We start from the raw sequence: 25,176 nt of genomic DNA on the forward strand, positions 1-25,176 counted from the left end.
GATTTTTGCCAGTTTTACCCCGAGTTTTAAAAGTGATACACCGAAGGAAAACAAATGGGGGTTCTGAGAAGTATCTATGTGTGCTCCTGCCCTAGATTTGGGTATAAAAGGAATTCTTAAGTCCCGAGACTCTAGTTCTGACAGGACCTTGTCCAACCTCAAATCACTCCACTCTGAGCAACAATCTGAAAAGCAGGAAGCAACGTTCACATTTTATTATAAACTCTCCACTCCCATGCTTTCTGGGCTCTGACCCGGTCAGGCCCCAGAACTGAGGAGGAAAAAACAGGGCAGGTCGTGAGACTCAGAGGACAGAGCCAGAGTGCCTCGGCTAAGGACAAGACACAGTTCTGTACCTTTGATGAGTCCCCTTCCGCCTCTTACCTGGTATCGCCTTGGCCCATTTCACTGCTGCAATCACTTGCCGCCCACCTAACATGTTGAGTGTGGTCATGATCCGCCATGTCGTATCTGGGATAGAGCTGTCATATCCTGCGTATAACACCTCAGGTTCAATGACCTCCAGCAGGGACACCAGGGTAGGGGTGAGCTGTGGTAATGTTGCAGGAACTATTGTTTTGTTAGCAGGATTTTCCGAAGTTTCTTGTGATGCTCCTGGAGTGGCCTGCTGAATTCCTTTTATCTTTTTCTTTGTTTTTCGAGCTGTGGGTGTTTAAAAAAAAAAAAAAATATATATATATATATATATATATATATATATATATTTTTTTTTTTATATATGTGTATATATATATATACATACACACACAGACACAGAAGTGAGTTCTAATCAGAAGGTCTGGGTGGCAGAGTTTCTTCAGGAAGTATTTTAATTTCTGAAAACTATTTAGCAATGATAAAGTGACACAGAAGAAGAGAAGGCAAAAAGTCAAGAGGAGCCATGTGTATATAAATCCAGGTAATTCTTCATTGATTATCCTTTATATAAAATTAAGTGTCTTCCAATATTACATTAAAGCAATGTAAACAAAGCACTGCTAGAGATTCTTGCAAGAATTAATTTCTGTCTCACTTTCCCTCCAAAGTTGGAATTTTCACTGGTTTAATAAGGCAGTACTTTCACTAGCATTTGAAAGAAAGAATCCAAGCAGACTAGAAACTGGGGCTTAGGCTTAACCTAACCTGAGGTAATAAGGAAGAGAGCTATACTACTGATAACCTTGCATAGAGTCCCCTTCTTCTCAAGGAAGTATTACAATGATTTAGCAGATCCCATGCCCGAAGCAGCAACTTCAACAGCAGAAATGTCCAGTTTTTATGTTTACATGAGGGATGGTACTTGGGTCTAGAAACATTTGGGGAGATAAAGAAAAACTTTATATTCCTTCATAAATTATTAGTGGGAAATTTCTGTTTTCTAAGAGATTTATATTGATGATTCCATAAACCTAAAGCATCCTTTTTCATATCACGTACAAAGTAAAGCTATCTTCTAACTCTTAGTATGGAACGGCATAATCAAATTGCAATACAGATTCATACTCTTAAAGTTACAAATGAGAATGTTTCTTTTTAACTCCATGTGATGCTGAAGGCAACACAGAGAACTTTTAAATAAGCGCTCAGAGGTCCAAGGAAGGGCAATGAACAGAATTTATAGGAAAGAAGAAATGTATCCACATCACTTATCAGGGATACAACCCATTTTGGTAGGACAAAAGTAAATACTCATCACTTTTAAAAATAATTTTTAGAGTCTCTGTCCTTAAAATGACAGAATGGTCCCATTATTTTGTATTATGTTGAATAGGATAGTGAGATAGTGAAGAATTCTCATGTAACATTTCAAAACACAAAAAAGGATCATGACAGAGCTATTTTTATTTTATCATGCTCTACTGAATACACAGTATGGTGTAGTAGTAACAAGCATAACTCTGAAGCCAACATATCTGAATTTAAATCCTGGCTCTGTCATGCAATTGGTGGGATCCCCTAGTTATTGCCTGGGCCTTAATTTCCCTCTTCTGTCCAGTGAAGGTAATACTGGTACTTCACTCAGAGGGTGGCTGAGAATTAGATCAACTAAAATATGTACAAGGCTCAGGACAGTTGGTGGCTCCCATTAAGTGCTACAGACCTATCATCACCTCCAGTGGTGGCAGAATACGGCTTTAGAGTATCCTGAAGGTAGGCAGCACAGCGGGAGGTAGGGGTGATCAACTTTAGAATAGGAGGTGCTGCTACACCTAACATCAGGCAGCACTTTGAACACTCAAGGTACATTTCAAAATCATGGCAAGTGTTTTGTTGAGAAGGTAAAAGAACAGGCATGTCCCAAATCAGTGCCCTGAAAGAGTACTAGAAAGACCTCAGTTCACCGCACCTTAACACTTACATCCCACATGAGAACAGGGGAAAGGACAGTGACAGGCCAGTGGATTTTCAAAAATCTGTATTTAGTATAGAATTAATTTCTTACACAATTTATCTTTAGCCCTAGCTCAAAATACTTACTAGAGCCAGAATGTGTACTAATAAATTTTCACAGAACTTAAGAAGTTGTTAACTGAATTAGTTGAGCAACCAATTTTTTTGTTTGTTTTGTTTTTAAGATTTTATTTATTTGACAGAGAAAGTGAGAGAGCACAGGCAGGGGGAGCAGTAGAGGGAGAGGGAGCTCGATGCGGGGCTTGATCCCAGGATCCTCATGACCTGAGCTGAAGGCAGATGATTAACCATCTGTGCCGCCCAGGAGCCCCAGCAATCACTATTTTTAAGCACTTGACTAAGATTTTTACTTGATATCAAGTTCCTGACTCCTTGGAGCGTAGAGATTGTTAGCATCTGATTTCTATAGAAGTGTTGAGTCTATGATAGTTCCCTTCCATTCTTAATAAAAAGAAATCTTAGTTTCAAAACTTAGCTTAAAAATATTAGGTATGTGGTACCTGGGTGGCTCAGTCATTAGGCATCTGCCTTCAGCTCAGGCCATGATCCCAGGATCAAGCCTCAGTGGGGAGTCTGCTTCTCCCTCTCCCACTGCCCCTGCTTGTGTTCTCGCTGTGTCTCTCTGTGTCAAATAAATAAATAAAATCTTAAAAAAAATATTAGGTATGAAATCTGATCATGTCAAAAACCTCCCTACATTTAAGTTCCACGTGACTCTTTATAGCAAAAATAAAGCTGTAATTTGGAAAAGATTACACTACACCCTAAAATGAAGTAAAACATTGAGGATTACCCTTAAAACATATCTGTACTTAGTTGCCAGGTATGTGAAACATTGAGAAAGGCTGCCTTAAAATAAATCTGGAGAATTACTTGGTATGGGGGCAACAGCATCAAAATATACCACTTCTGATACTGAGGTCTGGAGGACCTCTAGGGTTGTCCTGCCAGTTTCTCTAGGCAAGACGAATCTTTCTAAAGTTTAAATCTGATGATGTCTCTGCCATTACTTAATCATTTTTACCTAACTCCTCCTCAGTTCTCTTAGATTTCAAACTCAATGTTGCTTCTGCCAAGGGAGCCTTCCCAGCTTTCCAGGACAGAATGAGGTGCCCCTCCTTGTGCTCCTGGGGCTCTGGCCCCTTCTGCAGTGTGCCATGCCTTTCGGGGACAGACTCTGCAACCCCGGTAGACCATATCCTCCTTCCCTGCAGGCACTGTCGACTCAGTGCCCATCCCTGGCCTGCCTCCTTGGGGCTTCTGGGGAAGGAAAGTGCTACTACCCCAAGTACGAAGGCTGTGAGTCCCTTCAGCACCACTGCTATCATCCTGGACCTCGCATTCTCAACTACAGCAGAATTCCAAACTCCTTTCATAGCAATGTTAATTATACAACTTGTTACAGAAACAGGGATATGAAACTCAAGAGTCCTAACTACTTTCAGGCTTCTTCTCTACACGGAAAGCAAACCCAAACCTATCCCAGCACCTCCTTGAGGAGTTACTTCCCCGGTCAGATTTATCATCCATCTGCATCTCTCCAGCTGTAGAGCCAAGTACAAGGTGAATGAGAGGAAAACGGACAGGTAAATACAACCGACAGAGGAACGTTTTCAACTCTAGGGAAGACTTCTGAGGCTGCAGAAAGGGAGAAGGAAAAGCTTGTTGTGAACTCATTGTTACCTAGTTGACTTTCTTAGTATACGATCTGCCTCTAATGAAGGCTGTGCGTGCCATAAGAACTGGTGAAAAAACTTAAGCATAATATGAAATACTCATTAAAAAACTCCTAGTTTATAAAGCAGTCATATAAAGTTATGCTAGTCAAGCACATATATTGTAATGACTAAATTATTACTTTTGCTTACTTCTATTTTAAAAAGGAAAATAATACATTTTTTATATGCATGCAGAGGCCATTCCTTTCAGGCATTTACATTACCTTCCAAGTTCATTCCAGCTTGAAGACATTTTCGATAGCGGCATGCTGGACAGTTTTTTCTTCGAATCTTATCAATGATACAATCATTTCTTCCGGCACAAAGATAGTTGTGCTGTCCTAGAGGGAAAACAAAGGTGCTGTCAAAATTTCCCAGGTTTTAAAAGGTATTTTTACGGAGGGACTTGCTGCATTTCCCTTTTAGGTGGAACACAGCCTAGGACCCAGGCAGTGATTAAGAAAAGTACAGTGTCCTCACTTACACGGACCTTACAGAGCTGTGAGTTCAGCTTAAAAAAGTCTCCTTCTTATTCTGTCCAACAAATAATTGTAGTTCATGAAAGACACTGCAGCATATACACAGAGAAAAGGGCACCAATGCTCAGTGTGGCCTCCGATATATTTTCCCAAACTGAACACCTCCATGATGGAGAAGCAGAACACTTGGCCACCCACTGCCCTCTTGGCCCTTCCCAGGCACCGCCCTCCAAAGCCACCTTGTTCCACATACAAGCGGAAACCTTCTCAAGCACAGTTTAACAGCCATGGAGGAAGTCTGTGAGCACTCCTTCATTATGACTTCTCACTTAATGCTAAGGAGGGTTAAAGAGGAAACTGCTTTCCAAATACTCTGAGTTGCACATGGAAAATGACCCTCATGCAGCATTAGGCCACCATGTGCAAATCCAGTGTGCTCGCCCTTCAGCTCTGTGACTGGAGCCACACTCCTTCTCGAAGGGGAAGCTGCCAGCAACTAATTAGGGAAATCTCACTGCTGACCAGCTAACTAGTACATGGATCTCATGGATACCTGTTCATTCGTTCACATGCTTTGTACAGTGTGAGAATGTTTGAATTGACCACTGCCTCAAATATTTACAACTGTTGCTGTCTAAAATCTTCCAGCACCTAGAATTTAATAATGTGCTAAGAGGCAGAAGTACAGTTTTCACCTGGCAAATAAAATGCCAGGAAAAGACAAAGTCTCTGTACCTTGTACATTGTACCGTGCACATTCTTGTAGTTTTCTTTTAATCTGGTTATGGAATGTTGAAGGAAACTCTGAGGATCTGCAGGCCTGCCAGAAGCTCTGAAAGGAGCCTCCTGCATAAGACCCGTGCAGCTACATGAACCCTGGACAACTGAGAGTCCGCGAACTTCACCCTAGAGGGGATGGGATTCAGAGGACTACTGGACATTTCTCAAGAAGAAATCACCTTCAGAGGAAAGAGAAAAATTACCATTATCAACTCACTAGGGTGGCTATACCTCATTCAGGTTTCTGGGTAAGGATCCTTCCTTCATAGGGCAGTCTAAGACTTGGATGGAAACATAGTCTTTTCACATCTTTAGAATAGGATAACTCACAATGCTATTAAGCATGTGTTTTGGGGACACAGTTCCCACTTGTGTGAGGAGTAGGCCACCAAGGTGACCAGTGGCGTACAGTTGAGCTTTGTTCCAGAGCTGCCTTCCAAGGCCAAACGTCTGTACCGGCTGTTTCCATTCCTTTCCACGTCATGTACGTTATGTGGCTTCTCTGGGTGACATGAAATGGAAGCACTAATCCAGCAATTCTAACCTCTTTAAAGCAAAAGGAGGAACAACGGATGCATCCATGGTTGGGGCAGTTAAAATATAAGGTTCCACCCCATAAGTATCTCCCCTTATCACTGTCCTACAGAATCTGAGCTATTCGATCACAGGGACCCTGTGCCTACAAAAGTTAAAATTAGTCCTTTCTGGTCATTAGTGTGAGGCTGGGCACATCTGTCTGTGTTTTAGCTATAAAAGGAGGAGTTTCACCTAGTAGGCACTATTTTATAAGACATGGGCATGCATCACTAATTGTCACTCCTGGTCAGTCTGTCTGATAAGACAGTGAGTCATCTTAGTTTGGAGTTCCTATGTCTTCTACCACTTTGTAAATTCCTCTTCTGCCTGTTAGGAGATGTGAGGAGAAAAGAGTTCAAGACAGCTGGAATTTTTTTTTTTTTTTAACATTGTTCTGTTTGTACTCTATTTACTTTTATGGTTAATACCTAGTTTTGGCAAGTGATTCTGGTTTCTATTTATGGTTGGTGTGGTAGCCAGCCCCCAAGAGGGCCCCCAACAGTCTCTGCCTCCTTGTGTTCACACTCTTGTGTGACCAATAAAATATGGCCAAAGTCACAGGAAGTCACATCTGAGAACCAGTCCTAAGGGCATGATTGCCTCCATATTCTGCTCTCTCCTATGGATCGGTTTTTCTGGGGGAGGCCACCTGCTCTGCTGAAAGCAGCCCTAGCCAACTGCCACACACCAAGGACTGAAGCTCCCGGCCAAAAGCAGCGTTAACAGGCTTGGAAACGGGTCCTCGGGCTCCAGGCTGGATGACTGCACCCCCAACCTACAGTCTGAATATGACTTTATGAGGGGCCAGAACTGCCCTGCTACTTACCTCCTTCCAAATTCGTGACTCAGAAACTGCAGGACAGTCAGTGCCTGCTGTTTGAAGCCAATAATTCTTGGCCTCGTTTGTTACACAGCCGTAGATCACTAACACAGTAAGGATAGTAAACTACTTGTTTTTTGGTTTAAAAAAAAACAGTGGTCCGAGAAGAAGGGCATATTCTGGGGGTGTCTACACTTGGTTTACCCTGTTTGAAACATCCAGGTCTTAAATGTGAACTCTGTAAGCGTGAGTCTGTTTCTTTACCTGCTCTCAAAAACTGTGTGGTGTGATAGAATGTGCCCTCGTGAGGGCCGAGAAGCCCTTCATCTGAACTGCAGCTGTGTTTCCCGGCTCTGTGATCTCTGTAAACTTCATTACATTTTCTGAGCCCCTATTTCCCTATCTGCAAAGCTATCTTGCTGGGCTTCTGCAAGGGTTGAAGGCAGTTGTGGAGAAGGCTCTTACAAACAGCACCTGCACCTTGTAAGCACTCAATCAATGCCAGCTGGGAAATCACTCCCTTGTGACTGCTTTCATCTCTGTATCTAACCTGATTATATAAACTCTCAGAGGGTCAGTGTAGCTCGGAGGGTGTTGTGCTAGGAGACCAGCGCTGCTGCTTCCACTCTCAGCCTCACTTTCCTGGACTGTCAAATAGGATCACTGAGGCCTCTAAGGGCTCACAGAGCCCTTAATTCAATGGTGTGACAATAAAACAGTGCTGGGTTCATGGTACACTGAGGATAGTGAATACCTATCGCCATTATGACCCACTGACAAAGCTTACACGTACTTCTGTGCAAAGGGGACGTAAGACAAACGGACTTGGTGGGGGGCGGTAATCACTCAACTAGCACACATAGAAAGAAGGGAAGCTACCCGGAGTTTTATTCCGTATGCAGAAAAGCGACTCCCGGAATTCTGGGTTAAAAACTTCAAAATAGCCATTCAACCTAGATTAAGGATTTAGATAAGTAATAAGTAAGTTAAACTTGTGCAGATTTCTTAAAAACACCTGAATGTTTGGGTATTTACATTCTGCCATTCTGAGGGCGGGGTAACTGCTATTTCCAGCAGGTTTGGAAAATGGAGTGCCAAGTATGTTGCAGACCTTACTTCCTCTCTGTAGTTCTCTAAGAAAGTGCTCCAAAATATGTATCTGGGCTTTAAAACATTTCTATCAATTCTATAAAGAAAAAGTAAAACTGCTAAGAGTTATCAAACGATTACAGAATTTTAGAACTGGAAGGGACGTGCGGGAAAATGAAAATCCAAACAGGATTTACTTAACAGGGTCCACAGTTAAACCTTTGCCTACTAATTACGTAATCGAGCCGTCAGACTTAAGCACTACCTTTACATTTTGAAATGGTACAGCTAATATTCTATGAAATTTGTACCTAAAAGCAAGTATAAGAATTTAATTTTAGAGCAGGGGTGAAGCCCAGAGGGCATATGACCTGCAGTGGTATTTTACTGGGGACGAATGTTTAGCGCTTTTTTCGTTTGTTTTTTTACACTTTTTTTTTTTTAAAGATTTTATTTATTTATTTGACAGAGAGAGATCACAAGTAGGCAGAGAGGCAGGCAGAGAGAGAGAGAGAGGAGAAAGCAGGCTCCCTGCCAAGCAGAGAGCCCGATGCGGGACTCGATCCCAGGACCCCGAGATCATGAGCCGAAGGCAGAGGCTTAACCCACTGAGCCACCCAGGCGCCCCTGTTTTTTTATACTTTTTAAAGGGCACTGGAAGCTTTTAGGTAAGCTTGCCCTCTTTAACATCAAAGCCTGCCTTCCTTGCCTGCCTTCTCTTTGCCAGAATGAGACATACTTGGTCCCTATAAGCAATGTATGTATAGCCCTGCTTTAAAGAATTTTTCATTCTCCTCCATTTTAACTAAAATATTTTTTGAAATATCCATTTTTTTCTTCTTCTAAGGTTCCATAGTCTCATTCTGAATTTCACTTTCAGAAATCAACTAGTCAATACTACTGTAATATTATTACTGCTATCACTGCACGTACATCATGGAAATAATTCATAATTTGAAGTGCTGAAGTAGGTACAGTGACAGGAACAGGCTTCACTCTCTTGGGTCTGTACTGGGTAACTGTAACAGGAGTGCTCGGTGCTCCGTGTGACCCCCTCCATAGGACCAGGCCACCCCTGACCTGGGCAAAGCCTGCATCCCTGTGCTCTGTGTGGGGTAACGGGAGTAATTTTATAGTTGGCTCATGTATTACAAACTAATCCAAACAAAAGAAAATGACTCATCTGACTCTTAAGGTTATGCAAACAGAACTCTAGGCAAATAATAATATCCTTTTTATATTGTGAGTGGATAGATAATTACACTTCTTTAACAATTAATATAATCAGAGCTTTAGGTAATGCATTCAGGCCACAACTACCTTCAACCTGCTTTATAGGTAACTAGAGTACATGATTTTTTCCCAAGACAACTCACTGGGAATGAATTTCTCTTCCTTGAAGGAGCTGCTGTTATTGCCCTTGGCAGTTGGCTGAATCCATAACAAGGGTAAAGTTCATATTAATATAATATTCATATAGTGAAATCAGCTCTTCTGAAATACCTACTTTCTTGAACTCCTCAAGCAGTTTATCACTTGCTTCTCTGTATTTTAACCTCTGTACCTGGAAACTGTTCACTCATCCTTCACTTCAAGTAGACCATGACCACCCAGAGGACAGGGACCAGCTCTTATGTGAAGTAAGATTTGTGGCTCAGTAGAAAAAAAAAAATCCCATCCAGAGAATTTCTCCCTCATAGTTCTTACTGTCACTCATTTCTGTCATACTGGAATAGTTACTGGTTTTAGAACCAACTACTTGCTGGGAGTTAAAGCCTATGATTCTCATATAATGAGCATGATGTTACCGCCGGAACCTGACACTGCCATTTCACACGACAGCCCTTTCTCACATTTACCTTCTGTTCTCTGACCAAACTCCTGCCCCTGAATTTATACTGTTCTATTTTATTCTAGTTCTGTTTGCGTTGCTTTTTAAAATCTCTTTCCCGCTGGAAGACCTAAGAGCCACCCCCACCCCACCTGCCTCTCCTGACGTCCAGCCTGAATGGGGTTCACATATAACAGAAACTGCAAAATCCACCTTGAGAGACAAGAACCCGATAGAGGAAAAATAAAACTCTTCAAAACACACACTACCTTCCACTGCTCTTTTGAAGAATACTTTGCAGCTTCCGCAAGTCAAGACCCCATAATGACACCCCGAGGCTTCGTCAGAGCACACAAGGCAGAGTTTGGGAGGTGGTCCCGTGGCCGCAGACGAGCTGGATGGAGGAGAGCTGACATCTGGTCTCATTCCAGGGCTAAAGAAGGAAGAAAGCAGGGTTATGATTTAACTGTCACGGCTATTAAATATCAAAATCCATTCCTCTTAACTCCTCACTCCCCAGTGAGCATGTCCACACTGAACTCTGGTGTTATGGACTAGCAGGCATTGTAATTGCCCACCTAAATATATTAAAAAACGCTGAATTCTTCTTTCAGACAAAATTAAGAGTGAGGTCATTTCTTTTAAGTATTCCCTAAAAAAGAATGGTGACAGCAAGCTTCACTTAGAAACTGTACTTGTTAGTCACTGAGGGCTTCTTAGTATTCATCATCCCCTTGAGGACGGTGTCCTGTGCGTACGGTGTCACTCACCCTTTTCAAGTGTGCAGCTGATGAGTCTGGCTCCCTGGACCGCTTGCATCTACCACCGGGATCAAGACACAGGATGCATCCGTCCCTTCAGAAAGACGCTTCCTACCCCTTTAACTGCTTAGGACATCCATCTAATTTTTGATCTTTAAGATCTCGTACAGGCATCTTTCTAAATTCAGTCACGTCTCAGGACAGCTCTACCCCTGTCCTCCATGAGCCAGAGCTTTTTACAGTGCCTGAGTCTGGGCTGCCATCTCATTCCCGGGTCATCTGGGCTGACCCTACAGCTTATGAGGATGCAGAAGTGTGACTCCAGCCTTGTGTCTGGCTCGCGGTGAGAGAAGGAATGGGGGGCTTTCACAGGGAGACCCTTGTTCTGCCCTCCCCACTCACTGAAGGTGCAGCCTCGAGAAAAAGGAGAGGGGGGAATCTGCTTCTCCCACCAGCTCTCTTTTTTCCTTTTGTAAACTTCTCACCACACTGAGTGCTGTTCTAGTATTTGAATATCCTTTATTCCTCATGTTTTGGAGATTTTCTACGAGCCCAAAACTCCCCTTAATTCTCTCCACAAATGAAGCCCATGTGCCTGGCTGATCCTCTGTCTGTGGAAGAGGCTTCTGTGAAATGGACAGGGTTCCCGCCACCCTGGTTCTGGGAACAGGCCTCGGGGTTCCATGATGTGCTCTGAACACTGTCAGGAATTTCTGGAGACTTCTCCATCACAGGGTACTGATTTCCCTGCTAGGTTTGGGAGAGCGCACGGAGCACATGCTGACGGCCTGCAGTGGGAGAGCATAACCCGAATGGACTCTGCTGTAGGTCCCGTGTGAGCCGCCCTGGATGAATGGAAACTTGGGACTAATGCGGAGTGGCTGCTCTGGGCCAGACTTCGACAGAGAAGTAGGAAGGTCTTAGAGTGAGTGAACGGAGCAATGTGTTAGGGAAGCAAAAACTTCCTTGGCTGAAGTCCTGAAGATGCTCCTATTCCTGCTCAGCCCATCTCTGTCATCTGACAGCTATTTTTAGGGACCAACCAGTTGTTTATGGAAAAGGAGTGTAATATTTAAAGATTTGAAAGGGTGCTTCTGTAATGTTTCCTTAACCAAGTATATGTATTTGTATACATTATATACAAACACATATGTATATGTACTTAAAAATTTTTTTTTAAATAGTGCTTGGTAGTGGAGGCGTAGCTCACTGACACTGCAGGCTCAGTTCCAGACCACAGCAGTGAAGGGAGTATCTCAAGAAAGCAAGTCCAACGACTTTTTTGGTTTTCCAGTGCACACAGAAGTTACATTTTTACTTTTCTGTAGTCTATTAAGGTATGCAAGAGCTTTATGTCTACAAAAACAATGTATATACTTAATTTAAAAATACTCATTGCTAAAAAAATTCTAACCATCATGAGTTTTCCGCAAGTCATCATCACAGATCACCATAACAACTATAATAAAGAAAAATCTGAAAGAGAATTACCAAAATGTGATACACAAATAGATAAAGAGCAAATGCTGTTGGGAAAATGGCACTGAAAGGCTTGCTTGACTTTGCATTTTTTAAAAACTGAAGCTTCTGGCAAACCCTAAATGCAGTAAGGCGGAGTGCTCTACAATGAGGTGTGCCTGTTCTTTGTAAAACACTTCAGTAATACAACCTCGTTGAGCCTCCCAGCAACCCTGTGGAAGGAAGACGTCACCTTGAGATGAGGCCACGCAGGAGGAGGAGAGTGAGCAGGGGCCTGTTTGCAGTCAGACCGACATGCTTCACATCCCTGCCCTCCCACTGGAAAGCCTGTGTGACCTTGGGTTGGTGGCTACTGCTCTGAGTTGGTTTCCATGAATGGACTGGGAAGGACATCACCTGTGTGTGTATCTGTGAAAACAGGAGAATACACACAAAATCTAGCACACTGTCCCTGCATCAAGCAAATATTCCATAGATGGTCCTTCTTCGCTGTTTCAGAAAAACTGAAGATTTTATGAAAAAGCATTATGTAAGTGGAAAGTAGTATGAAGCCTGAAACCCAGGACGGTGTTCCCTAATTCTAGCTTATAAATTAGAGCGTATGCAAAATGGGCCATCGAGCCACGAATGACCGACAGCAACAGGGAAAGGGCAAAGGAAATGAGCAAGTGCACCGATGCATGTATAGCTAGCGATCTCTAAGCCCAGGCAGCCTCCTGGCCTCCCATCAATCCTTCCACGCTACTTCCCGTAAGCACAGGGCATGTGGAAAACTGCCAAGTGTACCACAGACATCATGGGAAGAAGTCCCGTTTTTGTCACACAGAAATGAAGATGAGGAGGGCCCGAAACGAACACCATTGGGAAACAAGGATGAGGACGACATGGTGCGCAACTCTAAGTGTGACCCTGCGATACCGCTGAAGGGCTCCAGTCCAACCAAAGGACTAGCATGACAAGCAAACCACGTGGAAGCACCATCATTTAATAGGGGTACATGGCAAATGCATGACAGAAAGAAATCAAAAGCACGTAAGAATGCAAGTGTGTCTCACACCCCTTTGAATGGAAAAGCTAACATGCCCTGTGTCTTTGATCAGTGTGTGTCAATTTATACCATTTTGTAGTCTATTAAGGTATGCAAGAGCTTTAGGTCCACAAAAACAATGTATATACTTAATTTAAAAATACTTCATTCCTATGACCCAGCAATTGCACTACTGGGTATATATCCTAAAGATACAAACGTGGTGCTCTGAAGGGGCATGTGCACCCGAATGTTTATAGCAGCAATGTCCACAATAGCCAAACTATGGAAAGAACCTAGATGTCCATCAATAGATGAATGGATAAAGAAGAAGTGGTATATATATACAATGGAATACTGTGCAGCCATCAAAAGAAATGAAATCTCGCTATTTGCGACGATGTGGATGGAACTAGAGGGTATTATGCTTAGCGAAATAAGTCAATCGAAGAAGGACAACTATCATATGATCTCCCTGATATGAGGAAGTGGAGATGCAATGTGGGGGGGGTTGAGGGGTAGGAAAAGAAAAAATGAAAGAAGGTGGGATTGGGAGGGAGACAAACCATAAAAGACTCAATCTCAAAAAACAGACTGAGGGTTGCTGGGGGGAGGGGGGACGGGAGAGGGGGGTGGGATTATGGACATTGGGGAGGGTATGTGCTATGATGAGTGCTGTGACATGTGTAAACCTGGCGATTCACAGACCTGTACCCCTGGGGATAAAAATACGTTATATGTTTATTAAAATAAATTAAAAAAATACTTCATTGCTAAAAAATGCTAACCATCGTCTGAGTTTTCAGGGGGTCATCATCACAGATCACCAGCTCTGCCAAATGTTCTGAAGACGCTAGGAGCTTTTCTTGTGGACTGACTCGATCCACAGTGCTTTCTTTTAAGTGAAAACTCCTAGGAACAAAATGCCTTTTTCTAGGTGGATACTCAAATGCTGTTGCCCATTTACAGTGGAGCGTGTGCTCAGTTTAGTCCTCAGGCCATGGGGTTTACATTAGAGTTGAGAGAGGAAGAAAAAACCACACACACAACACACGCAAAGCTGGGTTTTTCTCTTGAGTTCTCCTGCCAGAAAAACAAGTGATGAGAGGAGGCTCATGGACGGATTGTGAGAAGTAATCACACCTTAAGGAGCACGTAGAATGTGTGGGTAAGTCACATCCTTTCCTCTAGCCCAGGGTCACGATCCCTAAATAGCAGGCACTGTGACAATACAAAGGCCCTATCACATATGTAAGTGGTACTGTGGGTGAAATGCATCACTGAAATAATGAACCCTGAAACTTGGGGAATTTTTATCTGCCTCCTGTGACATGGGACTGCCTGGAGGGCGTCCGGTAAAAAGAAGCACGATCAACATCCTTCCCTGTGTACCAGGGGAGGGTTAATGGTCCTTCAGAAGCTTATGAAGTTCAGGTAGTTGTAGATACTCCTTGTGACTCTAGCCCCAAACACGACATTTTGGTTTTTGAAAGGTTAGTACTGCAGTGTGCACTGCGAAACCCTATCAGTGAACTTTGTGTAACGCTGTTACATTAACATCCACTGGTCTGTCTTGCACGTTGAATGGATCTTTTACCCATGCATGATTTCGTACTGTCATGCATTAGTCAGTTGGAAAATATTGTTTCACTGAGTTAGGCAGATTTTCCAAATGTTGACACAGTTCATTAAACAATGTAAGAGTCACATCTGTCAAGCTCACAGTGGCAGATAGAAGTCTTAAAAAGTTCTAAATTCTGTTTGAAAGCTCAAATTTTTATAGACTGGCAACAAATACTGTCAGTTGTCTTCCATCAAGTGATAACCTCACTTCAATCATTTTTTGAGAAAACCTCTGCCAAGCATCCAAGGCTAAACACTGTAGTTTACTCGAAGTATGTCATGAAAAAGGTGGCTGTTCACCGCACCACACAAATGATCTTATACCCACTCCTCTTTGACACAAGCCTAATGCCATGTGCAGCCTAAATGCGTAACACGCCTTACGCATCTTCCATTCTGTCACACAGATGGACAGTAAAAGGACATTGTCAAATGTGGAGATTTAAGAGAATCAGTAATATTTTGCTTCCTCCAGGATATTCTTGAACTGTGAGTGCATACAATGACTACTGTACCCTAGGATGCCAGCGGTGTTACTCATCATTCCTTCTGTACGGCCAATGCAAATGTCAACACAGTGGAAAAGGCAAACAGACTGGGTATTATCTTGAATGTATTTCTGAAAAGACCTGGGGAATCCCAGGTGTCCATGGACTATACAGGGAGAACTGTTGTTACAGAGAATAGTGGGGACTCTAAGTCAGGCAGACTAGAATTCACAACCTAACTGCAATGTAGTATCTTGGTGACTTTTTAATCTCTCTCAATCTCAACTGCCCTATTTCTAAATGGGGACTATCATGTACCCGGCAGAATGATGCAGGCTTGCTTACTAAGTTGGAGGCTTTCTCTCCAAAGAGGAACAGGGATGATAAACATTATAAACCCAAGTGGTGGTGTTGGTTTAGACTTCAAGTTAAAGGAATTAAATCAGCATTTTTCATTGGGGGGGGGGGGAGCAAAAACAATATGACGTCAGAAAACCAGTATTAATTACCATGGGGGAAAATCCTGAAAATAAAGCTACTACAACTGGATTAATTTTTACCTACTACACATGGAACAGGTGTCATGCTCTCACAGGCTTACTAGTTTTTGCCCAAGTTTTTGTCCACTGAAACCAGTGGTTCTCATTTGGAAGCAGTTTTGCTCCCCGAGGAAGGGGTGGGGGACACCTGGAAATGGGTGGAGACATCTCTGATCGTCAGAACTGGGGAACTGCAACTGACGAGTAGTGAGAAAAGATCAGAGTGCTGCTCAGCAACCCACAGCGCACAGGGCAACCCTCCGCAACAAAGAATCACCCAGCTTCCAATGTCAGTAATGCTGAGGTTAAGAACCCTTTGCCATAAAGCTTTCAACAACACAGAGGGAAAAAAATTTCAGCAAGGACCAGAAACATATTTTAAAACCTCTTAACTATCGTTAAGTAGAGCAAGTGCCCTGCTGAGGCAGCCTTAAATATTCTGATTCAAGGTCAGTCCACAAAGAGATTGAAAACAGAGCTGACATCGGGGACTACACAGGTCTAGTGATTAGTTTATTTGTCTCTCTAGCGCTAGCCCTAAAAGGTGGTTTTTACACACCAAAGTTCCTTGCATTTTCCTTATCTTTTTTCATTAGGAAAACTGTAAATACTCTGCGGCACACACCAGGTGATTCCATTTTCTCACTGCCCATTCATCCCTGCATCAGCTAAGGGATTACTGGTCTGTTTGATGATAAGCTATGGACTAGTTTTCAAATCAAACAGAAAAACAGTCTGCTGGAAGGCTTTCATGGTATTTCTGTTAAACGGTTTTAGCCAGCACACATTTTGTTGTTTAGCGACAAGAAACACTGATGATTCTCTTAGCTTTGCATTTACTGAGAGAGGGTTCTACTGGTTTTAAGTTCCGGTGTGTATTAAGACCGTTCCCCCAAACTGTGCATCATTTACGCGCACTCATCTTGGGGAGAAGGTTAGAGCACCAAACACTATGCTGTAGTAAGCCAGGATAGTTTTTGGTAAAGGATGCATGAAGAAGGTGATGTCTTTTTCACACCTTTGAGACACTAATGGTCCGTTACTTAACATCTCTGGGCTTAGTTGCTCACTGTAAAATGAACGTCTTCCAGCAGTAAACTCTAAGAGCTTGCCCATATTTCCCAAGGTGGGGGTGGGGGTATAGGTAGGGAAGAATACATTTGGGTCTGCAAAAGCATCTTTGGTCCTGTAGATTTATTTATATGAAGAGAGAATATGGTCACCTTATCTACGTTTCTTTCTTAAAGTCTGATCTAACATGTTTCACAGAAGAAATGTATTTATTTCTCTTTGGAAAGATCAGTTCTCAGTCTGGTCACTGTGTTAGGTAACTTGAAACCATAGGCTGCATGTTCTCGGCTCTGTTCCCTGCATCAGCGGACATGAATTTTAAGCAGTAACAATGCTGTGGAGCGAGGACGTGTGTTCCTCGCTTACATGGGGATAATGATGGCCTGGTACCTATGTAATGAGGAATGTGAGCTCTTCAAAGAATTCAAGAACAGATGTGACACAATGGGATGCTGAATACTTTCTCCTAATGTCTGTCACACTATGTATGTATCGAAGGTTGAAACTGATGGCCGTGGAGCTGTGTTTCTGACCTCACATCTCTACACCTGTGGTGTTTTTCACCATTTCTGCATGATTTGGCAAACTACATGATATGTAGTTTGACTGGATTTTATTTTTAGGGAGTCAGGTGCCAATCAAGTTGGTTAAGCTACCTGCTATTCAATAGGTATCTTCATTATCGGGTCCATAGCTGAAGGCCGATGTTGTTATAATTATCTGCAATCAATTATAGCTTGAGTTTAGGATGGTCCCAGCACCTGGGGGAGTCATCTTGGGTTTTACTCATATATGTCCACTTTGCAAGATAAAGCAGACTTTATCAGCTGTGGTGTATTTCGGGTTTGTAGTTTAATTTAGAATTGTGTTAAAATGATGGTTTGTGTTTGGCTTCATTTTACATTAGTTTGAAGTAAACTATGTTTGAATTCTGGAATTTTGAACATTTATTGTAGTTTTGTAATATAACTGCTGTGAGAAATCGGAGTGGGAGACGAACCATGGGAGACTGTGGACTCTGGGAAACAAATGGAGGGTTTCAGAGCCGAGAGGATGGGAGGGGTTGGGTGAGCCCAGTGACGGGTATTCAGGAGACCATGGATTGCATGGAGCACTGGGTGTTATATGCAAACAATGAATCATGGAACACTACATCAAAAACTAATGATGTTCTGTATGGTGGCTAACATAACACAATAAAAAAAAATGAAAACAAAAACCACCTAAATAAAGATGCTAAGAAAACCAACCACCACTCATCTCTACCCCAACTACAAAAGGAACTGATTTCTAAGTATCTTATTCCATACTTAGAAGGACTTGAATTCGTTTCATTATGCTTAGTAACTCGGGCTTAAATGCAGAAATTTTGCCAATTTCAACCCCCTTTCCAGTCTTTTTTTATTGCTCCCTGTGGCATGGTCATGTAGCTTTTCCTTCCTGTCCACTGTGACTGTAACCATGTGCATGCCTTCCCTCTACTGCTTTAACCATGATGATGGTTTATACCAAGAAGTCCTCCTGACTCTCACTGCTTCTCCTTCCATTCCTTCCTCGCATTGCTAAAACTGCATTTGTCCATGATGGGTCTTTTAATAAATTCTCCAGGACTCTTCCAGTATATATAGTTTAAGCTCAAAAGGGTCCACATTCTGGCTCCTGTTTCTTTCTCCAACTATAGGTCTTCCCACCCCTCTACACAAACCATTTGGTTTATCACTTAGGGATCCTGGATTCTATAAGTATTTATGAAGTGACTACTATGTGCTACATGTTTCCTGGGAGTATTGTGCTAAGAACTGTAGCCCCAGCCTGTAGTGTCCACCATGGCTTTTCGGTTCCATGACAACCTCTAGACTCCCTTAAATACTGACATGCAGCACTGTACCTAGTGGATCCTAGGATGCCTGCAGATGGAGATTTCTATCAGTAATTCCTCTGAGGTAAGGGCCATGGCTTTGGCCTGTTTAATTACCAGCATTTTGTATAGTATCCAGTAGAGGTTATTGTATTTTATTTGTTTATACATCTTTATCTGTTCTGCAAAAGAATGAAGGCAGCTAACATGGTGTATGTTTAAGATTATAGCCAGAATAATAGGTATCACTTCACTACTACTAGGAGCTCCCACGGAAGCTCTTTCTTAAGATACATATCTCCTTTAATGTGTTCCACAAACATATGAGGTGAGTTCTGTTTTCGACATTTAGAGAAGGTGGATTGCCTAAGGTGATATACTAACTAGCAAAGCCAGGATTTACACCCAGGTCTTTCTGCCAACACAAACAGTGTTTTTAACAGATACTCCACCTCTCTCACAAAGATAAAGTGGCAAAACTAAGAAGCTGAGGTAGATGCAGGCTGAGGTCTGACTTCTCAGTCATACACAATAAAAGGCAGCAAGTTCCTTTCGAACCAGGATCTGCAAATCAAGATTTTTGCCCAAGTAATGGTTGCCCCAAACAGGTCAAACAGATACAAATTATTGCCTTAAAACTGTCCAGTAGTCTGTACAGTTGGACTAAACTTTCAAATGACTACACACTTAATGCTTCTCTCATTCTGCACAATTAGCACAATTCCCAAATCTCTACAAAGACATTTGTAAAATCAAATAAATTCATAGCAGCTGTGTCCTTATTCATATTTATATTAGTATGAAGGAAGGAATGAAACCCTTAGAACCAACCCCAACTTGATCTATGGCCACATGCTTCCTTTCTTACTTCAATCCAAACGCAAGGATTGATTCTACATTTCTCAGATTTTTATATTAGTGTGAAAATTTCTTGGTTTCTCTATCATGCCAATCTACCAGATGAGAGTTTTTTTGTTTGTTTTGTTTTGTTGTATGGTGTTTTTGTTTTTGCTATATATACATTTCCCTCCGGTTTTGGTGATGATGTTCTTACTTCACATCCTGGCTTCTAAATATCCACTGGAACAATTTAAAGGAAGAATTCTAAAGACTGAATAAACAGTGAAAAGAATGGGCAACTTGTCCCTTGAAGAGGACCAAAGAAAGAAGTAAGAAGTCTTTAAAACCACTTAATAGTTACTTAAGTAGACGTCTGCAATACAGGCCAGCAGATGAAGGCCAGCAGATAAGACAAATGGTTTTTAGGAGGTGAAACAAAATACTCCCATCATAGTAATACTCATATTTTAAGCCAGATGACAGATATTTTAATTCTATATGCCAAGCTCCACAATGCTAGGTACCTTAATAAGTATATTACCTCAAATAATTGTTCCTACTAGTCCATTTTACTGATGACATTTAAGCCATTTGTTTGCCCAAGTCACATGAGCACAACCTGGATCTGAATTCAGCACTGCCTTATTCCAGAATCCTTGTTCCTTACCTTGGTAACCATGTTGCCTGACAGGAACCTGTGGGGTAATATCCATTCAAGCTCAGCAGTTTTTTTTTTTTTGTTTTTGTTTCTGTTTTTCGAGAGAGATCACAAGTAGGCAGAGAGGCAGGCAGGGGGTGGGGGGAAGCAGGCTCCCCGCTGAGCAGAGAACCCGATGCGGGACTCAATCCCAGGACCCTGAGATCATGACCTGAGCCAAAGGCAGAGGCTTAACCCACTGAGCCACCCAGGTGCCCTCAAACTCAGCAGTTTTTAAACCTTGTGTGAAACACCAAGTAGATAGTCTTGAGGGAAAGTTAAACATTAAAAATAATGTTTTTTCTCTCTTCTATCATTAGTATCACAATAGAATAGAAACTGCCTATAATTAAGAGATTTGAGAGGTGGAGGAGGAGGGGGCTCCTGGGCTCACTTCCTCCCGTGGACGCACAAATATCTGCAACTACAAGCAAAACAACTCTCTCAGAAGGAACCAAAGATGAGCAGGAAAGTACATAAGCAACTAAGGTTGTTAGCCCAACTGAGATGTGCAGGAAGGGCAGAGACACAGTTTGGTCAGGTCCCACATGCCTGCTGGGGAGGCCCACAAATGGGAGGGCTAGCACAATCACAGAGGCCCTCCCTGAAGGAGGGGTCTGAGCCCCACATCAGGTTCCACTGCCCAGGTGAATGGCACCAATAATGAAAAGCTTTACAGAGCAACGGGGCTTATAGGCAGGGGAGCCAGAGGGCACCAGGAAATGGGGACCACACTCTTAAAAGGTGTGCACACGTTCTCACTTGTGTGGAGGCCCAGGGCACAGGCAGCAGTCTGAAAAACACCTGGCTTACACATGAAGGAAGTACATTCACTGATGTTGGGGTGTGTGCCAGAGGGGCAGGGATCACTTGGAGCACTCCCCGGGGACAGTGGCCTCAGTGGGCACCATTTTGTATTCACTGCTTCTACCTAGCTGGACTAGCACCGATGGGCACCATTTCTAACACTTTCTCTCTATTGTGCTAGCACCATACCTGGCCCCAGTGTTTCCCTGTGAACTCACCCCATCCAGCCCACCTGGAGCCCCTCCCAAGGGGCTCACCACTCCACCTCTCCTGCAGACATCACAGCCCCTGCCAAGCGCTCTACCCTGGGGTGCCAGCCCGGCAAATGCAAACAACTGTAGCAGCGGCAGCCGGCTACGCAGGAGGCCTGCCTTGCCCACCAGCTGGCCACATTGTTGCAGCCGGGCACTGCAGCCAGCTCCTGCAGCCGGCCACGCCCCCCCGCCCCCCCTCCCCCCAACAGCAATGAGTCCACATGAATCAGGACCCACTGCAACAGAGGGGTGATACACAGCCCACCCAGGTGTGACTCCTTGGGCACCTGGGTCAGGTGACCAGGGCATTTTAGGCTACTGGAACTCACAGGACACCTTCTACATAAAGCCACTCCTTCAAGACTAATAGCTGTAACTGATCTACTACCACAGAGAAACAGGAAAAATGAGGAGACAGAAGGATGTTGCAAATGAAAGAACGAGGCAGAAACTCAGGGGGAAAAAAAACTAAATGAAACAGATAAGTAACCTACCAGATAAGGAATTCTAAGTAATGTTTATGAAAATGCTAACTGAACTCAGGAGATAAATGGATAAACATAGTGAGAATTCAACAAAGAGATAGAAAATATAAAAAAAGAACCAGAGCTGAAGAATACAGTAACTGAAGTGAAAAATATACTAGAAGGAATCAACAACAGATGAGACGATGCATAAGAAGGGATCAGTGATCCTGGAAGAAAGGTTAGGGGAAATCACCCAATCGAAACAGCACAGAAAAAAAACTTAAAAAACCTGAGCAAAGTTGAAGACTATCCTCTGGGACAACACCAAGCATACTAACATTTGCATTGTAGGGGGGTTCTTAGAGAAGAGACAAAAAACCTATTTGAGGAAATAATGGCTGAAAGCTTCCCTAACCTGGTGAAAGAAACCTACAAGCCCAGGAAACAGAGAATCCCAAATAAGGTGGCCCCAAAGAGAGCCCTACACATTTTAGAGGATCTTTAAAGCAGCAAGAGAAAACTTGTTCCATAAACAGGAACCCCTATAAGTCTATTAGCAGATTTTTCAGCAGCAACTTTACAGCTTGGAAGGGAGTGGTACTGAAAACACAACCAAGAGTACTCTTTTCTTTTGGGCAAGATTATCATTCCAAATTGAAAGGGAAATAAGGAGTTTTCCAGACAAAAACTAAAGACATTCATCAGCACCAAACTGGCCTTATAAAAAATGTTAAAGGGGGGCGCCTGGGTGGCTCAGTGGGTTAAAGCCTCTGCCTTCGGCTCAGGTCATGATCCCAGGGTCGTGGGATCGAGCCCCGCATCGGGCTCTCTGCTCAGCAGGGAGCCTGCTTCCTCCTCTCTCTCTGCCTGCCTCTCTGACTACTTTGTAATCTCTGTCTATCAAATAAATAGATAAAATCTTAAAAAAAAAAGTTAAAGGGACTTTCTTAAATGAAAAAGAAAAAGCCATAACTAGAAATTAGGAAATTATGGGCGGGAAAAAAAACCACCTCTGACTGGTAAAGGTAAACTTAGGGTAAAGGTGGTGGAACAGCCACCTACTTAGCTGGTATAAAGGTTAAAAGGCAAGAACAGTAAACTCATCTAGATCTATGGTACTTAGTCAAGGGATACACAAAATAGTAAGATCTAAATAGTTTGTCAGAAACGTAAAATGTAAAAGGGGAATAAAAAGGTAGTGCTTTTCAAGCACGCTTGAACTTAAATGACCATCAACCTAACAGAGAGTGCTTATACAGGGATGCACAACAAACAGAGGCAGGAAATCAGACATAACATGAAGTCACCAAATCACAAGGGAAAGAGGAAGAGAAGAAAGGAAGAGAACTACCAAAACAACTAGAAACAATGAAAAAAGTGGCAATAAATTCAGATCTAGCAATAACTACCTTAAATGGACTAAATGCTCCAATCAGAAGACATATGGTAGCTGAAAGGATTTCTAAGAAGATCCATCTGTATGCTGCCTACAAGAGACTCACTTCGGATATAAAGACACATACAGACTGAAAGGGAAGGGACGGGGGAAGAAATTCTGTGCAAACATTAAAAAAAAAAAAAGCCATGGAAGCAATTCTTTTTATCAGACACAAAGAAAGGGTGTAACAAGAGACAGAGAAGGAGATCACATAATGATAAAGGGATCAGTCCAACAAGCAGATAGAACACTTATAAGGATTCGTGCAACCAACAGAGGAGCACCTAAAGACTTAGAAAACAATTATTAAAAGACATAAAGGGAGAAGCTGACAGTAAACCAGTAATAGTAAGGGAGTTTAACACCTCAGTCACACCAATGAATAGGTTACCAAGACAGAAAATTAATAAGGAAACATTGGCCTTAAATGACACACGAAACCGGATGGATTTAATAGATACATACAGAACTTTATCCCAAACCAGAAGAATACACATTATTTTCAATTTCACGTGGAATATCCTCCAGGATAGATCATCTGTTAGGCTACAAAACAAGTCTCAATAAATCTGAAAAGATTAAATCAAAACAAGGATCTTTTCATAGTGGTATGACAGTAGAAATCAATTATAAGATGAAAATTGGAAAAAAACCCACAAACCTATGGAGGCTGAAAATATACTACTCAACAACCAATGGGTCAACAAAGAAATCCAAGAGGTAATAAAAAATAGCTTGAGGGACGCCTGGGTGGCTCAGTGGGTTAAAGCCTCTGCCTTTGGCTCAGGTCATGATCCCAGGGTCCTGGGATTGAGCCCCGCATTGGGCTCTCCGCTCAGCGGGGAGCCTGCTTCCTCCTCTCTCTGTGCCTGCCTCTCTGCCTACTTGTGATATCTGTTTGTCAAATAAATAAATAAAATCTTAAAAAAAAAATAGCTTGAGACACATGACAATGGAAAAGAACAATCCAAAATCTATGGTCACAGGAAAAGCAGATCTAAAAAGTTTATAGCAAAGTAGGCCTACCTCAAGAAATAAGAAAAATCTCAAATGAACAATCTAACTTTACACACAAAAGAACTAAAAACAACAACAAAACAAATGAGGTCCAAAGTAAGTAAGAGGAAGAAAATAATAATGATCAGAATGGAAATAAATGAAAAAGGGACAAAAAAAAGCAATAGAAAAGATCAGTGAGGGATGCCTGGGTGGCTCAGTTGGTTAAGCATCTGCCTTTGGCTCCGGTCATGATCCCAGCGTCCTGGGATTGAGTCCCACATCGGGCTCCTTGCTTGGCAGGGAGCCTGCTTCTTCCTCTGCCTCTGCCTGCCACTCTGCCTGCCTGTGTTCTCTCTCTCTGACAAATAAATAAAATCTTAAAAAAAAAAAAAAAAAGAAAAGAAAAGAAATGGTAAGTTCCTAGGAATATCTTCTAAGACTGAATGAAGAACTAAAACGCCTAAATGGACGAATTATTAGTAACTCAATTGTTGGGAGTTTTTGGATTACCGATTCCAACAAAAGTCTAGGGAGAGATGGCTACCCAAGTGAATTCTACCAAATATTTGAAGTAGAGTTAATACTTATTATTTTAGTACTTATTCTCGAACTCATAGAGAAAACTGAAAAGAAGAAATGCTTCCAAACTCACTCTGAGGCCAGCATTATGCTGATACCAAAACTAGAGACCACAAAAAGAGAAAAGTACAGACTGGTTTACCAGGTGAACACTGATGCAGACATCTCCAGCAAAATATTAGCAAACCAAATTCAACAATACCTTAAAAGGATCTTACATCACGACCCCGTGGGATTTACTGCAGACATGCAGAGATGGTCACAGCATCTGTAAACCATGGGGTACGCCCACCAACAGTAACAAAAGCGTAGACACCATTTGATTATCTCAACAGCTGCCAAAAGACTATTTGATAAAATTCAACCATTTATGATAAAAACTCTCAAAAAAGTGGGTAGAGAGAAAACATATCTCAACATAAAAGACCACACATGACAAACCCATAGCTGACATCATACTCAATGGTGAAAAGCCGAAAGCTTCTCTTCTACGAGCTGAAACAAGATGAGGATGCCCATTGTCACCACTTGTATTCAGTGCAGT

General features: G+C 42.4%; 1 protein-coding gene across 5 annotated transcripts in view; it reads right to left on the reverse strand.

Annotated features, from left to right (window-relative positions):
* Positions 1-25,176, reverse strand: part of LOC111156883 (nuclear receptor subfamily 3 group C member 1) — a 117,252-nt gene that overhangs the window by 16,873 nt on the left and 75,203 nt on the right. For 3 of the 5 annotated variants that reach the window (XM_022518019.1, XM_022518018.1, XM_022518020.1), the window contains exons 3-5: positions 9,975-10,138; positions 4,355-4,471; positions 385-663 (exon numbers count right to left, since the gene is read on the reverse strand). In XM_022518019.1, coding sequence (XP_022373727.1) covers positions 385-663; positions 4,355-4,471; positions 9,975-10,138 — 560 coding nt within the window. Of the gene's footprint in view, positions 1-384; positions 664-4,354; positions 4,472-9,971; positions 10,139-25,176 lie in introns of all 5 variants that reach the window. The other 2 variants (XM_022518017.1, XM_022518016.1) reach the window with 1 other exon arrangement.

Source organism: Enhydra lutris, unplaced genomic scaffold (genome assembly GCF_002288905.1).
Source record: "Enhydra lutris kenyoni isolate GAN:26980312 unplaced genomic scaffold, ASM228890v2 scaffoldscaffold50, whole genome shotgun sequence".
Lineage (NCBI taxonomy): Eukaryota > Metazoa > Chordata > Mammalia > Carnivora > Mustelidae > Enhydra > Enhydra lutris.